At 40.9% G+C, this 24,014-nt stretch overlaps 2 protein-coding genes across 3 annotated transcripts in view; one reads left to right on the top strand and one right to left on the bottom strand.

Annotated features, from left to right (window-relative positions):
* Window positions 1-1,356: 1,356 nt before the first annotated feature.
* On the bottom strand, window positions 1,357-20,003 carry LOC133560598 (uncharacterized). 2 transcript variants are annotated; one of them, XM_061913286.1, is made up of 7 exons: window positions 19,152-20,003; window positions 18,797-18,889; window positions 18,651-18,707; window positions 18,425-18,583; window positions 17,774-17,933; window positions 4,472-4,572; window positions 1,357-2,527 (listed from the first exon to the last, which is right to left on the bottom strand). In XM_061913286.1, exons 1-7 carry the CDS (start codon window positions 19,347-19,349, stop codon window positions 2,363-2,365), a joined length of 933 nt encoding a protein of 310 aa, XP_061769270.1. In that variant the 5' UTR covers window positions 19,350-20,003; the 3' UTR covers window positions 1,357-2,362. The 2 variants fall into 2 exon arrangements, with proteins under 2 accessions (XP_061769270.1, XP_061769269.1); XM_061913285.1 differs by having other exon boundaries at window positions 18,776-18,889; window positions 19,152-19,997.
* A 2,075-nt stretch (window positions 20,004-22,078) lies between these two features.
* lmod2b (leiomodin 2 (cardiac) b) overlaps window positions 22,079-24,014 on the top strand; it is a 7,878-nt gene continuing 5,942 nt past the window's right edge. Inside the window, exons 1-2 of the mRNA XM_061913284.1 lie at window positions 22,079-22,617; window positions 22,685-23,068. Coding sequence (XP_061769268.1) covers window positions 22,342-22,617; window positions 22,685-23,068 — 660 coding nt within the window. The 5' untranslated portion in view covers window positions 22,079-22,341. The remainder of the gene's footprint in view (window positions 22,618-22,684; window positions 23,069-24,014) is intronic.

Here is a 24,014-nt window from a genome sequence, read left to right as displayed (position 1 = left end):
AACAAATATGTATAACCATTAAAAGCTTGTCGAATTGAGACCAGTATGACCAGTACATTGTTAATTTGTGAGTTATTTTTTCGTAATTCCATCCATTCATTTTACTACCGCTTGTCCCTCTCCGAGGTTGCGGGGGGCCCTGGGTTGCATTCGAGCGGAAGGTGAATTACACCCCACGCCAACAGAGATGGAAAGACAACATTCACACACTAGGGCCAATTTTAGAGTTTCCAATCAATCTTTACCCTGTGCATGTCTTTGGAGGTGAGAGAAAGCCGGAGCACCTGTAGCAGTGGTTTTTAACCTTGTTGGAAGTACCGAAGCTTTCTTTAGTTAAAAAAAATAAAATTCAAATTCAAGACAAAGTTGTATGTTTTTGGTAACACTTTAGTAAAGGTGAACTTATTCTAATTAACAAAGACTTAATTTAGAGTTATTTGGACACCAGGGGAACATATTCTAAGTAATACTTTACAGTTATGTGGATAGGGTCAGGGTTAGAGGGTTAGGGTTATAATATGGCCATGCCGAATAAGGCATTAATTAGTACTTAATGACTAGTTGAGAGCCAATATGTTACTAATTTGCATGTTAGTAAGCAACTAATTAATGGTGAATATGTTCCCCATACTAAAGTGTTACCATGTTTTTTTTTTACTGGTGCACAAAATCAACCGTGCATGAACATCACCTTGTTCAAACAACAAAACTAAGACAGTGCATAAACTGACAACAAATTACACACCTGCAAATCAGTCAGCTGTTGCCGTATCTGTAATATGCCAGCAGGGAGAAGTTTGTATTTACACGAAGAGTTGTGTGTGTTTTGATCTCCGCCGAACCCCTGAGGTCGACTCACCGAAACCCTAGGGTTCGATCGAACCCTGGTTAAAAACCACTGAGCTGGAGGGAACCCATGCAGTCACAGGTAGAACATGCAAACTCCACACAAAAAGATCCCCTGCCTGGGAATTGTACACAGGACCCTTTCATCGTCAGGCAAATGCACTCATCGTTCTGTCCCTCCGATAAATGAAAAAGGGTATTTCTTCTTAAGGTATTTCAATACAAAACACCAAATAAAGAAGTGCTAAAGCCTACGCACATGTCTTAAAAACAATAACACACGAAGATGTAACGTCACAAGCATAACAGACAAATTAACAATAAACAACATTCATTAAACAGGTAATACAAGAGCTTTATGCAACACTGTGATGGGTTGGTTTTTTTAACCTGCAGTTCACAACCAATTAATTATTTTGATAGCTGTTTTTTAATATTTTGAGCCTGTTGTGTAGCGAAATAAGCCAGGCAAAAATATGAATGGCAATGTCAGTCAGTCAAACAACAATCCCTGCACAGTGGCCACTTTAATAGCGATACATGTTACCAAAAACTCAATTGCTATAACATTAACAACACAACCAAAAACCACTTTCATAGAAGCTCGTCTGTGAAGGTTCTCATTCATCCAGGTCATTGTCATCTCAGGGCATTCAATCGATCGCAACTGGACAGCTTGGTTTGTTGATAAACCTTTCATGAAAGCTGTTATGGTTCATATTAAAATGAACAAATTGACACCTTTGTGACCTTAAAAAGAAGGCGTTATTGCAAAGCAGTCAATCAGATAGCAAAAACTGTTATTGAAATCTGAATCATCCTCCATAGTTGAGTTGCTGTGGTCTGCAGAGATTCCTGCCGCGCTGATTCATGGAGCTGTGCCGACATCAGTCGTGTTTGCGAGTGGCATTTCCTTCGGCCTACGGCCACGTCTTTTGTGGTGAGAACAAGCCCCCCTCTTATGCGCCTCGCTGAGCTCATCCCATCCGCCCTGTCTGTATCTCCTCCACGCTCCTGTCTCTGTGACACATCCCGGACAAGAGCACTCACTCTCCGCTCAGTCTCATGACTGAACTGGATTGACTCAGTGAATGAGCCATTAAAAAAAGTCCAGCGCTCTTCACTGAGGTCCAAGAAAGAGAAGAAGAAAAAGCGATAGATGACTGGGGCACAATGGAGGGATTCACAACTCTATCTGTGCCATCTGCTGCTGAGCTTTGATATACAAAGTGGGACTCTTGTTGAACCGCACTTGTTTGGACCAGCTGTTTTTTAGCCAACAACAAGTGCAAGAGTCGCTGGAACGCATCACTTGTTTGTATGGCTTAACAACATACACAATGTGGGAAATCCCCATGCTAAATTCTCCTTAGTATAAATGGGAAGACTGTCTTGTTCCAGAACAGCATGTGGGAGGTCAAAGGTCACCAAACTCATCCAAGCATCCATATATGGACCTTACTTTGAGCATCAAGAGCAGAAAAGTTTCACACACATCTTCTCCCGTGCTGATTCCTCACTCCTCAGCCACTGGCATGCCCGGGATAGCATTCTCCTCTGGGAGACTGCTGGTGTCCGTTCGAAGCGGGATGGAGACAGACATGCTCGGAATCACGCCACAAGGCACTGCCAGTTGGATATTTTCAGCGTGGCACACTGGTAAATGTCTTGGGTATGTCACCTGAAGAGCGAGAAAGCCAGGAAAAAGAGAAATAGTTAGGATAGGAGGAAGCGGACGTCATTAGGCGAGCTAATAGGGCAGCCTCCAAGCACTGCTGAATATTTAATGAGCGCTTTAACAGGAATTTCCTTTCAGGAAGTGCTTACAATGGCGAGAGTACATCAGCATTCGTGCTGTATTGCTGAGATTGTAATAAAGTGTCACCAAGCTTTTATTCATGATATTAGATTTGTTATTATTATTATTTTTTTAGATTTAAATCGGGTGTGCCAAACTCGTTATTATTGAGGGTCACATTGCAATTATGGCTGCCCTCAGAGGGCCGCGTGTAACAATGGATATAAATGTATAATAGCCTCTCACAGCATTTCATCGATCGCAACGGGACTGTTTGGTTTATCTTAGAAGACGTTTCGCCTCTCATCCAAGTAGGCTTCAGCAGTTCATGCTAATAGACTTAGTTGGGTCAGATCTAATATAGGTGCTGGTGCCAAAATCCCAAATATTTGTGCTCCAATACCAGGAGGGTGTGCCTGGGCAATAATGATTTGCCCTATCGTAGTAAGAAAAACCCCTACACTTGATCTGACCAATCAAAGTCTATGAGCATGAACTGATTAAGCCTACTAGGATGGGAGGCGAAACGTCTTCTAAGACAAACCAAATAGTCCAGCTGCAATCGATTAAATGCCCTGACAATACAATGACCTGAACGAATGAGAACATCCATAGACATAACAGCCTTGTTACACAATTTGAATAGGAAACTGTTTTTGATTACTGTAATTTTTACTAACAGATTAATGGATAACTTGCTTTGCTTGTTGCAGGATCAGATAATAAACGTTTCAGTCCAAATTGAAAGAATAATACATAGTCAGAAAATGTTTTAGTATTTCCAGCCTTTTTTTTTGCAGGACATATAACTGATGTGGCGGGCCACACGAATTAATGCGGCATATTACATTAAAAAACGTAAAGGGTTACACAAATTCATGTGGCATAACGCATAAAATGACGCTGCAAGCCACATAAAATAATGCGACGAGCCACATAAAATGCTTCGACTGACTAAAAAAATGCTGCGGCATGCCACCTAAAATGAATCGGCGGGTCACAAGAAATAATGCAGCGGACCACATAAAATAATGCGGCCGGACCACATGATATGAAATTGTAGGCCATATTAAATAACATTGCGGGCCAGAGTTTGACATGTGTAATTTAACTGTATTAATTGTTTTAATCAATTGTATTGTTATATATTTTAATTTCATTAGATTTTACTGTATTAATTGATTTAATTATTTTACTATATATTTTAATTTCATTAGATTTTAATGTATGAATTGTTTTATTTTATTGTATTGTTATATATTTAAATTTTATTAGATTAAAATTTATTTATTGTTTAAATTAATTGTATTGTTTTATATATCAATATGTTTTAAAATGTTTAATCTTGGCATTTTGAAGTACATTTAAAAAATATTTATTTTTTATATTCTGATTTCATTTTTATTCAATATTTTTTCCAATGTTTTGTAAGCATTGTTAAACTCCTGTATAAAACTGCTGTATGTTATTTCTTTCACACAAATATATTGATATATTTCTAAAATGAGGATCCCTCAGCATATGTTTTTTTATTTTTTTAAATGTAAATTTGGGAGTGAAACCGCATTAATTTGTGGCATGCATTGAATAGCCTTCATCTCCGGATAAACAAGTCTAAAATGGCTCTTTGCTATAGAATAATGAGTCATTTTGTATGAAACAAAATTACGCTAGCAAAACATTATTATTTGAGTTTTCAGTCTTCTCATTGTTTACAGGACGATGATATGGTTTGTGTAATATTCATTTGCTGCAAAGATAAATGGTGGATATTGATCACATGACATTACATAAAAGCGTCCATCAAGTGTACGTAATTCTACTCACCCGCCACACGACGAGCGCCACACAGGCTGTTACTGGAATACAAAGCAGCAGCAACGGCGTTCTTTTCCACCATTTGTAACCCCGACCTTCCATGTGACCCCCTGAGAGAAGGACACATTATAGGATCATTTAGTTTCACTGGGAGAAACATGATCGTTGCCCTGACTTTAACTATTAAAACCCATCCGCCACCACTTTGTGTACTATTAGAGATACTTTTCATTATGGTCATTTTTTATATGACAAAACATCCATACTGAAATAAAAATGCTATTTTTTTTCCCCCCATAGCTTTCTATTGACAGATGTGGACACATTTGTCTATTTACCTGTTTCTGGACAGAACTCATAGGGTTCCATCTTAACTGCCCTATTGGCCACTGAAATGATTAGCACATGAAAACCATACCCCTTTGTTGTGTTTCAAAATGCCAAATATTTAAAGGTGCCATATGTAATAAATTAATGTCAAGTCATCATTAAATGGCCCTTATATGTCAAAAGGCATTAATAAATCATGTTCTTTTTGAATACTATTATAACTGATAATGGTAGTTCAGCCGGGATATGTTCTTTTCAAAATTAGATTTACAGCCCTGAAATATTGTTATTGTTTTCATTTTGATGCACCGCCCTCCACCTTTTGAACAAATAAAAAGTCAGTGAGTGTTTCACATCCAGATTGCCAGTTACACACCGCCCTCTTTGTCGAGCTACTGCCACTGGTAAAGTTACTAAACATGTCAGACCTTAGTAAATCTAAAAGGCGTCGATACGATTCTCAACTTATTCATGACAAAGCCAAGAACAAAACCAGGATTTGTATCAAGGATGCATTTGAAAGATGGAGACAATTGAAGGCGGAGAAGATTTTTTCATCACCAAACTTGCTAATTTCCTTCTTAATAGGTAAGTCCGGCAGTTATGTTTTGTTATTACTTGTAATAAATGGAAATGGACATTTCGTATGTAAACTATATTGTCCAATACAGTCTATGATCTTGTCTAACAAAGCTAGTATATTCATGCAACAAATGCTTAGGTGCAAAGCACCATAACACTAGTGTAACTTAGCATGCCAGCCCGGTCAATGACAAATCGACGTATAGGCTAACGGGGGAAATATATGCCCGTTAGCCTGTATGTCGATGTGTCATCCAACTGAGGGAAAAATATATTTTCGATAAATAAAACCTATGTGGATATGGGTAGTATCAGTGCCTATTTTGTTCACTGTATGCTGAGGAAATGCGTTACAATATTAGCACGGCTAATTAGTGTTTCTGGTACTGAATGTGCATCAGGCACATATGGGGTGGTATTTGCTTTGCACAATATAATGCATTACATGTAATGATGTTCTACTTTGTGTATTGACATGGTAGTAGGCTATATGTTTTTTGGGTAGCTTGTTTTTTGAGTAACGTGGGTTGGCTCATAGAATTGCACTCTCCACTGAAAGATGATGACGTGCATACATGGAAGAAAATGCAGTGCGTCAGGTTGGATGCAACATGGACTTATGCTCAAAAAAATTTGGTGATCATTTTACTGCTGGCCTTAGCTTGCCAAGTAGGCCTATGCGATATGTAATATATTATTATATATAATTATTTCGATGGTGGTCTGTGCGGTCAAACTAGACATTTTAGCAGGGTAATGCCAACAATCTGTCCTGACGAAAATATTGTTGCGTAAATTTAGAAATACATTTGGCTAATCGACATCAGTAAAATGTGGCGTAATTACTTAGTAAATTTATACAAAAAACATATTTTTCTAAATTGTGTTATAGTACATTATGTAATATATCAAGGTGCATTCTCAATTATTAGAATATGATGCAAAAGTTATTTGATTTGGGTTCAGTTCAAACCAACATACACTGATTAGAGCACGACAGTCTTTTACAATATCTAATTATATAATCTTATTCATAAAATGTCACCTTTAAAATATACATATTACTAAATACAAATACAGGTGAAACTAAAAACAATTAAAGTACCACTGATAGTCACACACACTATGTGTGGTGAAATTAGGGGAGCAGTGAGCAGCAGCGGAGGCCGCGCTCGGGAATCATTTTTGGTGATTAAAGCCCCAATTTCAACCATTGATACTGAGTGCCTAGCAGGGAGGTAATGTGTCCCATTTTTATAGTCTTTGGTATTAGTTTCACCTTGTGAATCGAATTGCTGTAATAAACAAATCTTTGCACAACATTCTATTATTTTGGTTTCTCCTGTATTTCGACTTAAACATTTATTATTTTCTTTTCGCCAATTTTTCTAATTTGATAAAAAGCTGAATTTGTGGGATCTATTGGCTGTACGTTACAAACATCAGAATGATGATTGTAGGGTAACTGACTTTTTTATACTCATGAATCTATAGTATATATAAAGATGACTTTTTCAAGTGAACTACTGAACTAAATCAACTTTAAAATAAATTCTGATTTAGTGAGATGCACCTTTTTATAATATTAGGGATGTTCCCATTCAGGTTTTATGCTGCTGATTCCGATATCCATTTGTGAAATCGTCACATGTACACACACCGTACATTTTTCAAAGTGTTTATGCTGGTTACTGTTGGCAGTGTAACAATATCAACACAATAGTTAAGGTAGTTCCTTAATGTCTTTTATTTTGTACAATTGTTTGATCAAAAAAATTCAATAGTACACAATAACTAAACAAGTACAAAAACTACTATCGACTACTCTTTTAAATCCTTTGTATTTTGCAGTCAAAATGCTCCCGTGTCCAGGATTTTTTTTTACTTGTATTTGTAAACAATAACAAAACCCACAAAACAATTTTTTAGTAAATTTTTTTAAAAATATAGTCCATCTATTATATTATGAGCATGAACTGATGTAGCCTACTTGGATGAAAGGCCAAACGTCTTCTAAGAGAAGCCGAACAGTCCAGTTGCGATCGATTGAATGCCGTGAGAATACAATGACTTGGATAAATGAGAACATCCATACACACACATTAGTTTTAATCACTGTAGTATAAGAAAACGTTTAGCTCAGATGATATGTTTTAACTTTGTGTTACTAATCAGTTGGGAGCGTGTACTTCCAATCATATGCATGCACATTGTGAGGCAAAGAATATCAATATATCAATGACTTGTGCCTGCCAGGATGCTGCCACTCTGAGCAGAAGAAACAATTGTGTCGTAAAATCATGTTTCTGGGAGGGCTTATTGTCCATCAAACATCACACACACCCTCCTGTGAACACAAACTAAGAGGCTAATGCTAATGTTAGCCAGGACAACATATCTCATCTGCTTGTGTTGTTGTGGACGACATAATGCCAGGGATTGTAGCGTCTTAAACATCGTCTCTGGTAAGTTACTGATAACTTGACAGCTTCTAATATTTAATAACGTTCTAATAGTAATCGTAAAAGTGTTAAGCGTTACTGAGTGTACGCCTCGTCTCCAGTCTAAAACATACAGTAGCAGCCGTCCACTCCAGTGCCCTGAAGAACAGCAGCAGTGATATGCGGATCAAAACTGAAATATCGATACCGCCAATACCACATATTTACGTTGTAATATTGATTCTAAAATCAAAATATCGATACTTTTGATACTTTAGTTATTTCAGATAATGTGTATCATTAACAGGAACACAGTGTAAAAAAGTAACTAAACTAAATTGTGAATGAGGCAATGTGTCGATGTTGGGTGCTTTTTTTACGTGTTATAATTTACATGTTCTGTATTTTCACATTAACATGTTCATGTAACTGAATTCTCCTCTCTGAGCTGCAACCTTATCGTGGTAGAGGAGTTTGCGTGTCCCAATGATCCTAGGAGCTATGTTGTCCGGGGGCATAAAGCCCCCTGGTAGGGTCTCCCAAGGCAAACAGGTTCTAGGTGAGGGATCAGACAAAGAGCAGCTCGAAGACCTATATGAAGAAGAAACATCATGGACCCAGATTTCCCTCGCCCGGACGCGGGTCACCGGGGCCCCCCTCTGGAGCCAGGCCCGGAGGTGGGGCACGATGGCGAGCGCCTGGTGGCCGGGCCTGTTCCCATGGGGCCCGGCCGGGCACAGCCCGAAGAGGCAACGTGGGTCACCCCTCCAATGGGCTCACCACCCATAGCAGGGGCCATAGAGGTCGGGTGCATTGTGAGCTGGGCGACAGCCGAAGGCAGGGCACTTGGCGGTCCGATCCTCGGCTACAGAAGCTAGCTCTTGGGACGTGGAACGTCACGTCACTGGGGGGGAAAGAGCCTGAGCTAGTGCGCGAAGTCGAGAAATTCCGGCTGGATATAGTCGGACTCACTTCGACGCACAGCAAGGGCTCTGGAACCACTTCTCTCGAGAGGGACTGGACCCTCTTCCACTCTGGCGTTGCCGGCAGTGAGAGGCGACGGGCTGGGGTGGCAATTCTTGTTTCCCCCCGACTCAAAGCCTGTACGTTGGAGTTTAACCCGGTGGACGAAAGGGTAGCCTCCATCCGCCTTCGGGTGGGGGGACGGGTCCTGACTGTTGTTTGTGCTTATGCACCAAACAGCAGTTCAGAGTACCCACCCTTTTTGGGAACGCTCGAGGGAGTACTGGAAAGTGCTCCCCCGGGTGATTCCCTTGTCCTACTGGGAGACTTCAACGCTCACGTTGGCAACGACAGTGAAACCTGGAGAGGCGTGATTGGGAAGAATGGCCGCCCGGATCTGAACCCGAGTGGTGTTTTGTTATTGGACTTTTGTGCTCGTCACAGTTTGTCCATAACGAACACCATGTTCAAACATAAGGGTGTCCATATGTGCACTTGGCACCAGGACACCCTAGGCCGCAGTTCCATGATCGACTTTGTAGTTGTGTCATCGGATTTGCGGCCTCATGTTATGGACACTCGGGTGAAGAGAGGGGCGGAGCTTTCTACCGATCACCACCTGGTGGTGAGTTGGCTGCGATGGTGGGGGAGGATGCCGGACAGACCTGGCAGGCCCAAGCGCATTGTGAGGGTCTGCTGGGAACGTCTGGCAGAGTCTCCTGTCAGAGAAAGTTTCAATTCCCACCTCCGGAAGAACTTTGAACATGTCACGAGGGAGGTGCTGGACATTGAGTCCGAGTGGACCATGTTCCGCACCTCTATTGTCGAGGCGGCAGATCGGAGCTGTGGCCGCAAGGTAGTTGGTGCCTGTCGGGGCGGCAATCCTAAAACCCCCTGGTGGACACCAGCGGTGAGGGATGCCGTCAAGCTGAAGAAGGAGTCCTATCGGGTCCTTTTGACTCATAGGACTCCGGAGGCAGTGGACAGGTACCGACAGGCCAAGCGGTGTGCAGCTTCAGCGGTCGCGGAGGCAAAAACTCGGACATGGGAAGAGTTCGGGGAAGCTATGGAAAACGACTTCCGGACGGCTTCGAAGCGATTCTGGACCACCGTCCGCCGCCTCAGGAAGGGGAAGCAGTGCACTATCAACACCGTGTATGGTGCGGATGGTGTTCTGCTGACCTCGACTGCGGATGTTGTGGACAGGTGGAAGGAATACTTCGAAGACCTCCTCAATCCCACCAACACGTCTTCCTATGAGGAAGCAGTGCCTGGGGAATCTGTGGTGGACTCTCCTATTTCTGGGGCTGAGGTCGCTGAGGTAGTTAAAAAGCTCCTCGGTGGCAAGGCCCCAGGGGTGGACGAGATCCGCCCGGAGTTCCTTAAGGCTCTGGATGCTGTGGGGCTGTCTTGGTTGACAAGACTTTGCAGCATCGCGTGGACATCGGGGGCGGTACCTCTGGATTGGCAGACCGGGGTGGTGGTTCCTCTCTTCAAAAAGGGGGACCGGAGGGTGTGTTCCAACTATCGTGGGATCACACTCCTCAGCCTTCCCGGTAAGGTTTATTCAGGTGTACTGGAGAGGAGGCTACGTCGGATAGTCGAACCTCGGATTCAGGAGGAACAGTGTGGTTTTCGTCCTGGTCGTGGAACTGTGGACCAGCTCTATACTCTCGGCAGGGTTCTTGAGGGTGCATGGGAGTTTGCCCAACCAGTCTACATGTGCTTTGTGGACTTGGAGAAGGCATTCGACCGTGTCCCCCGGGAAGTCCTGTGGGGAGTGCTCAGAGAGTATGGGGTATCGGACTGTCTTATTGTGGCGGTCCGTTCCCTGTACGATCAGTGCCAGAGCTTGGTCCGCATTGCCGGCAGTAAGTCGAATACATTTCCAGTGAGGGTTGGACTCCGCCAAGGCTGTCCTTTGTCACCGATTCTGTTCATAACTTTTATGGACAGAATTTCTAGGCGCAGTCAAGGCGTTGAGGGGTTCCGGTTTGGTAACCGCAGGATTAGGTCTCTGCTTTTTGCAGATGATGTGGTCCTGATGGCTTCATCTGACCGGGGTCTTCAGCTCTCGCTGGATCGGTTCGCAGCCGAGTGTGAAGCGACCGGAATGAGAATCAGCACCTCCAAGTCCGAGTCCATGGTTCTCGCCCGGAAAAGGGTGGAGTGCCATCTCCGGGTTGGGGAGGAGACCCTGCCCCAAGTGGAGGAGTTCAAGTACCTAGGAGTCTTGTTCACGAGTGAGGGAAGAGTGGATCGTGAGATCAACAGGCGGATCGGTGCGGCGTCTTCAGTAATGCGGACGTTATACCGGTCCGTTGTGGTGAAGAAGGAGCTGAGCCGGAAGGCAAAGCTCTCAATTTACCGGTCGATCTACGTTCCCATCCTCACCTATGGTCATGAGCTTTGGGTCATGACCGAAAGGATAAGATCACGGGTACAAGCGGCCGAAATGAGTTTCCTCCGCCGTGTGGCGGGGCTCTCCCTTAGAGATAGGGTGAGAAGCTCTGCCATCCGGGAGGAACTCAAAGTAAAGCCGCTGCTCCTTCACATCGAGAGGAGCCAGATGAGGTGGTTCGGGCATCTGGTCAGGATGCCACCCGAACGCCTCCCTAGGGAGGTGTTTAGGGCACGTCCAACCGGTAGGAGGCCACGGGGAAGACCCAGGACACGTTGGGAAGACTATGTCTCCCGGCTGGCCTGGGAACGCCTCGGGATCCCCCGGGAAGAGCTAGACGAAGTGGCTGGGGAGAGGGAAGTCTGGGTTTCCCTGCTTAGGCTGTTGCCCCCGCGACCCGACCTCGGATAAGCGGAAGATGATGGATGGATGGATGGATGTAACTGAATTGTGAATTCCTTTTTATTTTAATAATTGTTCTTATTAATTAATTTATGTTGATGCTTTTATTATTTTACTTATTTACTTTTTTAATGGTTTAAAACACCATTTTTGTGTACTTTGTATGATTTTGTCATCTGTTTTTTTGTTGTTTTTGTATTAGCTTGGCTATATTTTTATTCATGCCACTACCTCAATATAGTTAATAGTTTGAAATAAATACATAACTATTTTACTATATTATTTATGCTATGAGATATGCCACTATTTGAAATAATAATAACTTTTATAATTTTGGCAGATACTAGGTATAGTTGCACAAAGTATCGGTATCGGATCAATATCGCCGATACCAGCCTAAATTGTACTCAGTATCGGATTGGAAAGAAAATCAGTGATATCGTACACCACTAAACAGCAGCACACTTTCAGCCATACTTGTCAACCCTCCCGGATTTCCTGGGAGACTCCCGGAATTCAGCGCCTCTCCCGAAAACCTCCCGGTACAAATTTTCTCCCGAAATTCAGGCAGAGCTGGAGGCCACGCCCCCTCCAGCTCCACGCAGACCAGCAATGTTGTGACCCTCTTAAACAGAACAATACTGCCATCTACTGTACATAGAATAGAATGTAAATATATTCTACATTTAAATGCAGTCAAGGAACATGCATTAGGGAGTCTGTTCTGAAGCCCACAGTAAAGAGACGTAACTTCATCACGTCGCCTGGTTATTGACTACAACCCAATATATTACACCGTCGACAAGCAAAATGAAGAAATACGCTTGCAAGTTCCAGAAAGATTGGAAACAAGTATTTCAGTTTATCCATGAGAGTTCGAAGGGGTAGGGGTATGTTGCCTGTAAATTTTGTAGAAGAGAATTCTCAATTGAACACGGCGGCCGAACGGATATACTCAGCCATGAATGGTCAGTCAGCGAAGCACAAAGCGTGCGCAGCGCAGCATCGATCACAACCCAGTATTATGGCCCACCTCGCAAAATGGAGACCCGATGGTGTATCTTATGCAGAGACAAAGATGGCTATGCTGATAGCTGGAAGCAACATCCCGTTCTCATTTGCGGATGTCTACAACAAATCCGTGAAGGATGTTTCCGGATTTGGAGATCGCTCGCCAATATGCAAATGGCAGAACAAATGTTACTCAAATAGTGAAAGGTAAGTGTTTTTTTTTTTTTAGTAACCAGCAAGCACAGTACAGTTAGTAGAACAACTATGTTTTTATTACTCTGTATTTGATAGGTGCCGCTGGAAATTCAACTATTTCTTTTATATATATATATATAAAATAAATATATATAGCTAGAATTCACGGAAAGTCAAGTATTTCATACATATTTATATATATATATATATATGAAATACTCGAGTTGGTGAATTATGCGCCACCCCTCGTAACCACGCTTTATATATTTAATAAAATAAATATATATAGCTAGAATTCACGGAAAGTCAAGTATTTCATACATATTTATATATATATATATGAAATACTCGAGTTGGTGAATTATACGCCACCCCTCTTAACCACGCCCCCCGCCCGTGTTTCGGGCAGGGGGCGTCAGCGGATATGTCCATATGTAGTAGACGTTTACCCCAAGAACTTAAAGCAAGTCCATCCATCCATTTCCTACCGCTTATTCCCTTTCGGGGTCGCGGGGGGCGCTGGCGCCTATCTCAGCTACAATCGGGCGGAAGGCAGGGTACACCCTGGACAAGTCGCCACCTCATCGCAGGGCCAACACAGATAGACAGACAACATTCACACTCACATTCACACACTAGGGCCAATTTAGTGTTGCCAATCAACCTATCCCCAGGTGCATGTCTTTGGAAGTTGGAGGAAGCTGTAGTACCCGGAGGGAACCCACGCATTCACGGGGAGAACATGCAAACTCCACACTGAAAGATTTCGAGCCTGGATTTGAACCCAGGACTGCAGGAACTTCGTATTGTGAGGCAGACGCACTAACCCCTCTGCCACCGTGAAGCCCACTTAAAGCAAGTCCTACATTTTTATTCAGTTGTAGTCCAAAGTTGTAGTCAACAAGTTCCTTCTTTTTCTCTATTTTCTTGTTGTGAGGCAGACTATCTCGTACATACACATGCATCGTCCGCTATTGCCGTTTCTAATACAAAGTAGTGTATAGTTCAAACTTATCTGTCAGTAGACTCTATATAGGAGCGCTAAAACTACAACATGACTAGGAGAAGATGCAGTCGATGTTGAGGAACGTAAATATGACCACCCAAAAAAACGGCACATCCTAAAGAAACTGTCAGAAAGCATCTTGCAAACGGTCTGTAAAACATAATCTGTGCAAAATGTTGACCAGAGAATCACCATTACATGTTGTTTTAAATGTAGAAATAAATCATATAATGACCTTTTTAAAATACTTGTCAATATTGTACAAAGATGTATTGCAACAATAAATGTAAGGATTTTTGTATTTAATTACAATTTTACATAATTGTTTTTATCAAAACAAAGAAAATGTTTGTGCTGATAAAGCTTGTACTTCATTTTGTGTTGACATTATATAATTTTCTTTTAAAGAGAGTATACTTACATTTTCTGTTAATGGTCAGACATTTAGGAGTTATTTTTAGGTTTTATTTTGTAAGAACCACAGCTGATACAAGGTAATGGTGCATTATTTGGGTATACATATGATGCTCTGGGTGTTAAAAAAAGAACAATACAACTGAGTACAATTAAACAATGTACACCGAACCCAACCGGAAATCGTGTCACAAAACGCGATAATATCTGAACTGTGGATTTTCCACTTCTGATACCAATCACATACTGATACTATCCTTGGTATCCATATATGGATGGATCCACCCTCTACTTGTGTGTACTCCTGGCCTCTACACACTCACACTTTTTTTTAAATAATATCTTCTCTTTAACTATTATTAATCTACTTAGTTGAGATGCTACCTCAATAGAAGTTTTTAAGTCCCACCTTAAAACTTATTTATGTAGTCCATATTTTAAATAGACTGTGTTCTAGACCAGTTGACCTGCTGCTTCTCTGTCTTGCCCACCTCTCCTGCATTGAGGGGCTACCAGGTGGCCACGGCTAAACCCTGGAGAAGTATCAGTGATGAGCAGGCGCTAGCTATTCCACGTCGTAATACGGGGTGGACTACATTTTTCAAAGAATAAATCGATGACGTCTCTGCGTTTCCGACTTACCTACATGCAAGAAGATCCCTCTATGACCCTCTACTAACCTTCCAATGGACAGGACTCTCACATTATCATGCATAATTAAATAACAGTACCCATTTGACATCCATTGTGGTTTACTTAACACTTATTTCTTCTGCTGTTTCAATCTAACTAAACGGCGAGTTTAGCGATTAGCATGTCTTCCTGTCTGCTCCAGGTTGCTCTTATTCGGTGTGTATCATGTTTATCCTTGTTCTTAAGTGATACTTGTAAGAAATTTTGTTTATTTGACGGAATGAAAGTGATAATAGATCATTTACGGGAGCGTCTCCACACTGTGTAAGAGCATAAACAGTTAACTGATATCCGTCTCTTATCAGTAGAGGGACAAAAAAATAAAATAATAATAAAGGGATCGTTTTTTGTGAGTTGCATGACAGGCATTACTCACATACTTTTTCAAGGAAATAGGTGCATCGCACCTTTAATACAAATACAATATATTGGTAAACATAAATATATGCAAATATTGTTGAATTTATGTGGTAAAAAGTAGTTTAGGTCAGTGTTTTTTAACCACTTTGCCACGGCACAATAGTGTGCCGTGAGATACAGTCTGGTGGGCCGTGGGAGATTATGTAATATCACCGAATTGGGTTAAAAATATTTTTTGCAAACTGTAGTTATAATCTGCAAATAATGTGCCGTTGTTGAGTGTCTGTCCTGTTTAGAGCTCGACAGAGTAACTGTGTAATAGTCTTCCATATCAGTCGGTGGCAGCAAGTAGCTAATTGCTTTGTAGATGTCGGGAACATGGTCTGTCATGATCACAATATGCAGGTGACAGCGGGAGATAGCATGCAGGTGAAAAGGCATCTAATGCTTAAACCAAAAATAAATAAAAGGGGAGTGCCCCTTAGAAAATACATTGAAGCTTAGGTATGGCTATGCAGAACGGAAGTAAAACTGAACTGGCTACAAAGTAAACAAAAACAGAATGCTGGACGACAGCAAAGACATACAGCATGTGGAGCAGAGACAGCATTCACAAAGTACATCTGAACATGACATGACAATCAACAATGTCCCCACAAAGAAGGATAATTAAAGAGTCTTGATTGCTGAAACAAAGCAGGTGTGGGAAATAAAGCTCAAAGGAAGACATGAAACTGCTATGGGAAAACACCACCAAAACAGGAAAAGCCACCAAAATAGCAGCGCAAGACAGGAACTAAAACACTACACACAGGAAAACACTAAAAAACTCAAATTAAGTCACGGTGTAATATGACAGGTCATGACAGTACACCTACTTTGAGACAAGTGTAGTGAGGCATGGTCTGTTATGGTAAAGTTATATCCAACAATTGCAAGAACCACTTTTTACTGTCAATATCAGCTATTGGGTTTAATTTTTTAATGTTTTCTGCTGGTGGTGTGCCTCTGCATTTTTTCAATGGAAAAAATGTGCGTTGGCTCAAAAAAAAGGTTGACAAACACTGGGTTAGGTGACACATTTTCTTTGTGTCAATATAATGATATTGAGTGAGGAATGCTTGCAAATGTGTTACAAATGTTCTTTGAAAAGAAAAGAAAAGAAAGAATGATGAAAAGTAGAGATTGACATTTATGTTTTTTTCTACAAATTATTAGTAGTAAAGCAGGCCAATAACTATAATTTGAAGCCAAAAGTTATTTGCAGTAAAAGTATTTTAATCATGAATGGTATACATCAATAAACAGCTAGACAAGGCTTTAACTTCTTTTTTTAACATTATATTTTAGGAAAAGTTGGGCACTAATGTTGTGGTTAATTTAGCATCAAACAACATCAGGGGATTTCACAAACAGCTTTATTACATGTGTCTTAGACCAGCATCAACATTTAAATTTCAAAATATACTACCGTATTTCCTTGAATTGCCGCAGGGCATATAGTATGCGCCTGCCTTGAATTACTGCCGGGTCAAACTCGCTTTGCTAAATAATTAGCGCATGCTTAGTATTACTGCCTGTTCAAATTCGTGATGTCACGAGTGACACTTCCCCTGTCATCATTTTCAAAATGGAGGAGGCTGATTTTAATACCGGTAGTTTGAAATCGCATAAAGGGAAGAAGATTAAGAGCTATTCAGCACGATTTAAGGTCCAAGCTTACATCACACAAAATTTTTTACTGCATGCCTTTGGTAAGTACCGGAATGAGAAGAGGTTTTAAAATAATTAGTGCATGCTTACTTTTACCGCATGCCTTTGGTAAACGCAGGAGTGAGAAGAGGTTTTAAATTAAATAGCGCCACGGCGGCAATTCAAGGAAATACGGTATATTATATTTATTTACACAAAGTTGGGATTTTTGACTGGGACATTTTGTCTGTCATGTTAATGTCCACCTATGTACAGTATGTTACATTATTATTTGACTGAATGACGGAACATAAACCCCCGGCCCACTCCTTTAATGAGCCGGCAGGACATAGGCTTGGTGGTTGCAGTAGCGAAACAAACAAAACGAAACCAGTAAGATGCTGGGAAAAAAAGACAAAAACTGGATTTCCAGGCAAAATAGGGAAGTTTTAAAATCGAAGCAGAAGAGATATACCGTCTACAAATGACCAACACTGCACAAAGAAGAGTAAATGAGTGGGGCGGGAGTCTCTGGCCGCATAAGCGCTGCAGTGGGAAAAATAGCAACTCTTCACATGCAGGACAAACAGGCTGGTGCTTGAGCAGTATTTATTACTATCTACTTGACTAATTATCTATTTTCAGCATCATTTAAAAAAAATACTAAATTCTGATTTCATATGTGTATACAGTATATTGTATGCAATACTGATACGATAGAAACTGGCCGATAATCGGCCCGGCCGATAATTGGTCGATCCCTAGTTAATTGATCCACATGAAATGAGCAGGTAAAGAAGCATGCATCATGCATGTTGTACCTGGTGTTTGCTGCGTATTGAGACATGATGGTGGCTTGCAGGAGAAGCTGGATGTTTCCTCACGTGCAGCATGGAGGAGATCCTCAATGTAGTGGAAATAAAGCCCACTTTTCAACCTCTCTTCCTGGTAGTGACACTGGAAGACTTGCATTGACGTTTCCTGTACAATGGGACGAGAAAATGCAGAAATATTCAATGAAACTTCTTAGGGCATTCAATCAATCGGAAGTGGACTGTTTGGTATGTCTTGGAAAACGTTTTGCGTCTTGTCCAAGTAGACTTCACCAGTTCAAACTCATAAACTTAGGTTGGTCACATGAGGTCTAGAAGAGTGATTCTCAAAACTGTGGTAAGTGGGCTTCAACTTGTAGTATGCCAAATAATCACCTAATTAAACATTAAAACACAATGTTACTGTATGTCATGTTACAGTGGCCAAAAATATGAAATATCCATGTAAAATAAAACCTCTGCCTTGTTTTTAATGAATATTTAGTCCTACTACGCTACTGTGTTTTAATATTGGTTAATTATGGTGGTACTTGGAGAGCCAAGTGTTTTCTGAGGTCCTAATTGGTAAATACAGTTTGAAAACCACTGATCTGGAACATCCATAGACAACATTATGAGCAGAACTGATTGTTGGCTCACCAGTTTCTCGTGGTCAAAGGTGAAGCGCAGGCTCTTGAGCATTGCGATGAAGACGAGGATGTTGTCCTTGTTGGAGGAGATGGCGCCAAACATCTCAGCCAAGTTGCGAAGGCTTTGCTCCAAGGGGTAGACGTTCAACACCACCCAGCATGCACCAGCCTGAGAAGACATGAACGACATTGAGCCTTGTTTTCTTCCCGATTAACTCTGCGTCCTGCGGATTTACCACTTCTCTGGGAATGTACTGGACCGCGATTTCATAATCCAAGGGGATGTTTTGCTTCTGTAACAGAAATAGTCACAAGTCAGCACACAGATCACAAGTCATGTGGGAGAAAACCAGCGTCTCACCAGCAGTGACAGCTTGCTCACATCGTCAGTTATCGGCGTTCCAAATTTCTCAGCGCAAAAACTCAAACTCGTCAACAAGTGGCTCAAGAAGAGGACACAAGGTGCCTTGAAGATCTGTGGAAAAAGTGACAATGGAATCTTTGCACACGCAAAAGGTCTGATTAGCGCTGTCACAGCATTTGTTTCCCGTGCTGAATTCAAATGCAATAAGAACATCAATATTGTCTTACAAGCTCATCTGCCTTTGTCAACACATGCACAGTGAAAACCTGACATCCTGCAACACGTTTGTCCTATTAAGCACTGCTTACAACAAATCATACATGATATACATTAAAAGTTAAGCTATTGTCAAATACATCATAAAAATGCTTACTTTCTCCCTCATATGGAGCACAAAAGAGAGGTTGCCTGAATCTGCTGCATGAAGGTTAGTCTTTGCAGTCCAAAAGCTGAAGATAACTGTGAGCCGCTGCATCTGTGTGTGTGTGAAAGGTCCAAACAGCGCAACTTGAAGCTTGGCCGTCCATCTGCCTCCCTCCAAGCAGACTGCCGAAGCCTTTTTGACGAGCATGGAGAGAGGCCGCCCACAGGCTGAATCACTGTGTCACACGCTGACCACGTCTGAGACTTTTTGCATCAACTCCCACAGATCAATGGCTTCGTCACTGGAGTGTGGGTGCCCGCTCTACAATGAGGGGTGTGTCCTACCGGGTTATCCTCGGGAGATATGTCTTTTGATGTAAGTGAATGCAAGTTGGAGGACGACTTGGCTTTTATATTTAACCAGGCTCCATCTCAGAGATCACAGATTCTTAACAACACCCATATTGATTTCCATCCAATGAACAGCAGGCACAAAAGAAAGGACAGAAAATTATTATTCGTTAAGACAATCAATTAAATTGTATCTATAAATCTGCATCCATAAAAGATAATAATGCATTGTAATTTGTAATAATGCATTAGTGTTTTGAAAATGTTAAATCTCTGATCTAGCTAAACTATCACTTTTTTAAATTAACTAACCTATTTGTCCTGGTGTTTTATTTACTGTTAATCAGTTTGATTCATTCAACTATCCTTTGCCATTTTTATTGTTATTGGTATTGTAAAAAGTTTGTTGTATTTAGAAAAAAAAAATCTTCTAAATTAAGTAAGGTGAGGACGATGGGGAAAATAACTGAATTCTTGCTTTATACGAGAAACTCCTTCAACAATACCATAAATAAATAAATACAATTATAATTATTATTTGGATGTCAATCTTTAAATCCTTAAATTCAGTGTGTAATATCACAACATTTCAATTGTAAAAATAAAAGTTAATTATATAAAATATTAAATACTATTATGTTGCAAAATTTAAATTAAATAAAAACAATCCAAATTTAAAACATTTGATATTATAATTATAGTTTTAATCACTGAATTCAGTATCATTCTTGTGTGGTCTAACATATTAAAATAAAATAAATTCAAGTAAAATGTTTAAAATATGAATTGTAATTTTTAAAATATTAATTCAGTATGGTATGTTGTCTAACAGCACAACATTTTAATCAAATAAATACAAGTTGATTACATAAAATACTGAATACTATTAGTGTGTTTTGTGTGATGTTAAAAATTAAAATGTAATTAATGAAATTTAAATTGAAAAAAACATTTGTTATTACTCTAACTAGTTTTAATCATAGAATTCAGTGTGATATGACTTTTTCAAACTAAATAAATAAAAGTTAAAATAATAAAATATGAATTGTCATTGTTTTTTTTTTATTAATTCAGTATATGTTGTGTAATATATCACATTTTAATCAAATAAAGAAAAGTTAAGAAAAAAATAATATTATTGTTTTATTCTTTGAATTTGGTATACATTGTGAGATGTCACAAAATGTAAATTAAATGAATACAACAATTAATTTAAAAAAACATACATACATACATACATTTTCTACCGCTTGTCCCTTTCAGGGTCGCAGGGGGTCGCTGGAGCCTATGTCAGCTGCATTCGGGTGAAAGGCAGGGTACACCCTGGACAAGTCGCCACCTCATCGCAGAGCCAACACGGATAGACAGACAACATTCACACTCACATTCACACACTAGGGCCAATTTAGTGTTGCCAATCAACTGCGTGGCGCAGTGGGAGAGTGGCCGTGCGCAACCCGAGGGTCCCTGGTTCAAATCCCACCTAGTACCAACCTTGTCACGTCCGTTGTGTCCTGAGCAAGACACTTCACCCTTGCTCCTGATGGGTGCTGGTTGGCGCCTTGCATGGCAGCTCCCTCCATCAGTGTGTGAATGTGTGTGTGAATGGGTAAATGTGGAAGTAGTGTCAAAGCGCTTTGAGTACCTTGAAGGTAGAAAAGCGCTATACAAGTACAACCCATTTACCATTTATCATTTAACTTATCCCCAGGTGCATGTTTTTGGAAAAACAAATAAAAATAATAATAATTATAGTTTATCCTTGCTGATTCTGATTCTGAATTGATTATAATGTTTTGTGTGAAATCCCAATTTGAAGTAAAATAAATAAAATATTAAGAATTATTATTATTTTAATTGTGGAATTCAGTATGATTTTTGTGTGGTATCACAACATTTCAATGAAATAAATAAAGTACAATTAAAAAACTGTTTAATTACTATTACTATTGTTTTAATCATTAAATTCAGTATGATATATTGTGTAGTATCATAAAATATAAATTGGATAAATAAAATATGAATTATTATAGTTTTAAACTATAAATTCGGTAAATCTAATGTGGTATCACAAATTTGAATTAAAATAAATAAAATAAGAATTATTATTCTTGTTTGAATCTTTGATTTATTTTTCATATATTTTTTGGCTTCACAAAACGGAAATTAATTTAAAAAAATAAAATTCTGTACACCTTCAAAAATTGTATCAAAATTCTGTGGCAAAAAGCATGAGTTGAGGACGACAACATATCATAGCAGTGGCCTCAGTAACCAAGCAAGTATGCCCCCTAGTGGCTGTGAACAGCATAGGACAGAAATTTGGGGAAAACAATCAAGTTAAATATACAAATGGTGTCATGATTTAGTAAAGACAGGAGCTTTAACAATGCCTTGTAAACGTCATGATTTGTTTGTCTGCACTGGACTTTGTTGTTGGGCGTGTCACCTTCTCTGTTTTTGGCCATGAACAAAGGCCCTCAGGCATGTCTGACACCGTGCTGTGTTGACAGGCCCGCCTTCTCTGAGCTCACATGCTTTTCATGGCTCTTTCCCCTTTGGAGCGCCTGGCTCCCAAAAAAAGACAGTGCATCATGAGGGCCGCACTTTTGCTACGTACCCCTCTGATCCCCCCTCTTAAGGCTGGGGCGGCAGCTGAGGGAGATTAGAGAGGACGAGGACGGCGGTGGACAACAACACCAGCAGCCTGGAGAAATCTGCTTCAATCTGGAGTCACTTTTGGGATCTTAAGCAACCTTTTATTGGATGTGCACGGTTTTTGAGCTCAGGTACCACTTGATGAACCGTGTCTAGGCTTTTTAACGCCTCTCGTCTTCACTAATTTGGCCATGAGTTGCTTCGGGTACCGCCGAGAGCTGAGCAAGTATGAAGATGTGGACGAGGACGAGCTTTTAGCCTCGCTCAGCCCAGAAGAGCTGGCTGAGCTGGAGAAAGAGCTTGCGGACATTGACCCCGATGCCAACGTGCCCATAGGACTCCGACAGAGGGACCAGACGGACAAGACCCCGACTGGCACCTTTAGTCGAGAAGCCCTCATGAAATACTGGGAGAACGAGACGCGGAAAATCCTAGAAAATGAGATCGGTGGAGAAATTCCTAAAGGGGTTGGTAGCAACATTTTTCTATTGATATTAATTTGTTCGCTTCATTTTAAAATGTGTGTTGAGACAGGAAGAAGAGGATGAGAGTGTAACAGACAGAAACAGCGCGTCAGAGGACGAAAAAGACGCCGAAAGTGAGAAAGAGCAGAGAAAGCTAATGCAGGAAGAAGAGGAGGAAGAAGAAGAGGAAGAGGACGAGAGCGAGGAGGACGAGGAAGAAGAGGAGGTCGTCACCGAGGAGGACGACGAAGAAGAGGAGCAAGCAGTCCCAGACATGGAGCCTCCCATGCTGCTCAAGCCACAGAGGGTGGAACCTGTGAGACTAACTCCTCCCCCTCCACCTGCGGACCCCAACAGCAATCCCACTGTTGTCGACGAGGCCCTGCAGCGAGTGCTTAGCAACGACCCTGAACTCACAGAGGTCAATTTGAATAACATTGAAGACATCTCGCAGGTACATGAAAACATAAAAAATAGCAGGTTTGTTTTAGATATTTCAATGCCTGTGTTAGCAAGGATGCTCGTGTCACAAAATGACATACCTCATTCAACTTGCCTCGTGTTTTGAAGTACGTCAAATGTAAAAAAGTAATGCTAATTAAAAATGGATCTTACCGTTTGAATAAAGCTCCTTGGGTTGTGTCAACAGATGGACAATGTGGCTGTAAAGGTGTTGCGACACCATGGAGTCTTAAAAAAAAGTCAAAAACAAACAAAATCAATGACATTAAAAACAATAGTGGCTGACATCTGGTGCTGACATGCGTCCTAATGTGGTTAGGGTTAGGGTTAGTTTAGCACGTACACTGTGATGCACCGCAATAATTGACAGTATGCTTGGATGCAGGTGGAGAGATAGAGTTGGCCTCCAAACGACAATATGATTCACAACTTCAAGCAAGTAAAATACATTTAAAAAACATCACAACAAGAGGAGCCTTGTGCTTCACTCAAAGATGGCTATGTTGTTGAAATAAAACTTCCGCTACGAGAATAGGAACAATTATTGCATCTTCTTTTCTGGCATTCCCTGCTGGCGCATTAGCTCACGGACATATGAGGTAAGCTTGCTCAGTGGCCTAGTGGTTAGACTAGAGTGTCCGCCCTGAGATCGGTAGGTCGTGAGTTCAAACCCCGGGTGAGTCATACCAAAGACTATAAAAATGGGACCCATTACCTCCCTGCTTGGCACTCAGCACCAAAGGTTGGAATTGGGGGTTAAATCACCAGAAATCATTCCCAGGCGCGGCCGCCGCTGCTGCTCACTGCTCTCCGGGGTGTAGGGTGATGGGTCAAATGCAGAGGACAATCTCACCACACCTCGTGTGTGTGACTATCAGTGCTTCTCATTTATTTGCTATCAGTAATTCCCCCCCAAATTGAATTACTGTTAAGAACTT

This window comes from Nerophis ophidion, linkage group LG10 (genome assembly GCF_033978795.1).
Source record: "Nerophis ophidion isolate RoL-2023_Sa linkage group LG10, RoL_Noph_v1.0, whole genome shotgun sequence".
NCBI lineage: Eukaryota > Metazoa > Chordata > Actinopteri > Syngnathiformes > Syngnathidae > Nerophis > Nerophis ophidion.
The sequence above is the reverse complement of the archived record's forward strand: the minus strand, read 5'-3'. Positions and strand labels throughout refer to the sequence as shown.

Coding starts and splice junctions, on each gene's coding strand:
- LOC133560598 (XM_061913285.1), bottom strand. CDS start 19,349: ATGCTCGTCAAAAAGGCTTCGGCAGTCTGCTTGGAGGGAGGCAGATGG. Junction 4,573..17,773: donor CAATACGCAGCAAACACCAG/GTACAACATGCA, acceptor TCCTTCTCTCAG/GGGGTCACATGGAAGGTCGG. Junction 2,528..4,471: donor TGGCGCTCGTCGTGTGGCGG/GTGAGTAGAATT, acceptor CTCGCTCTTCAG/GTGACATACCCAAGACATTT.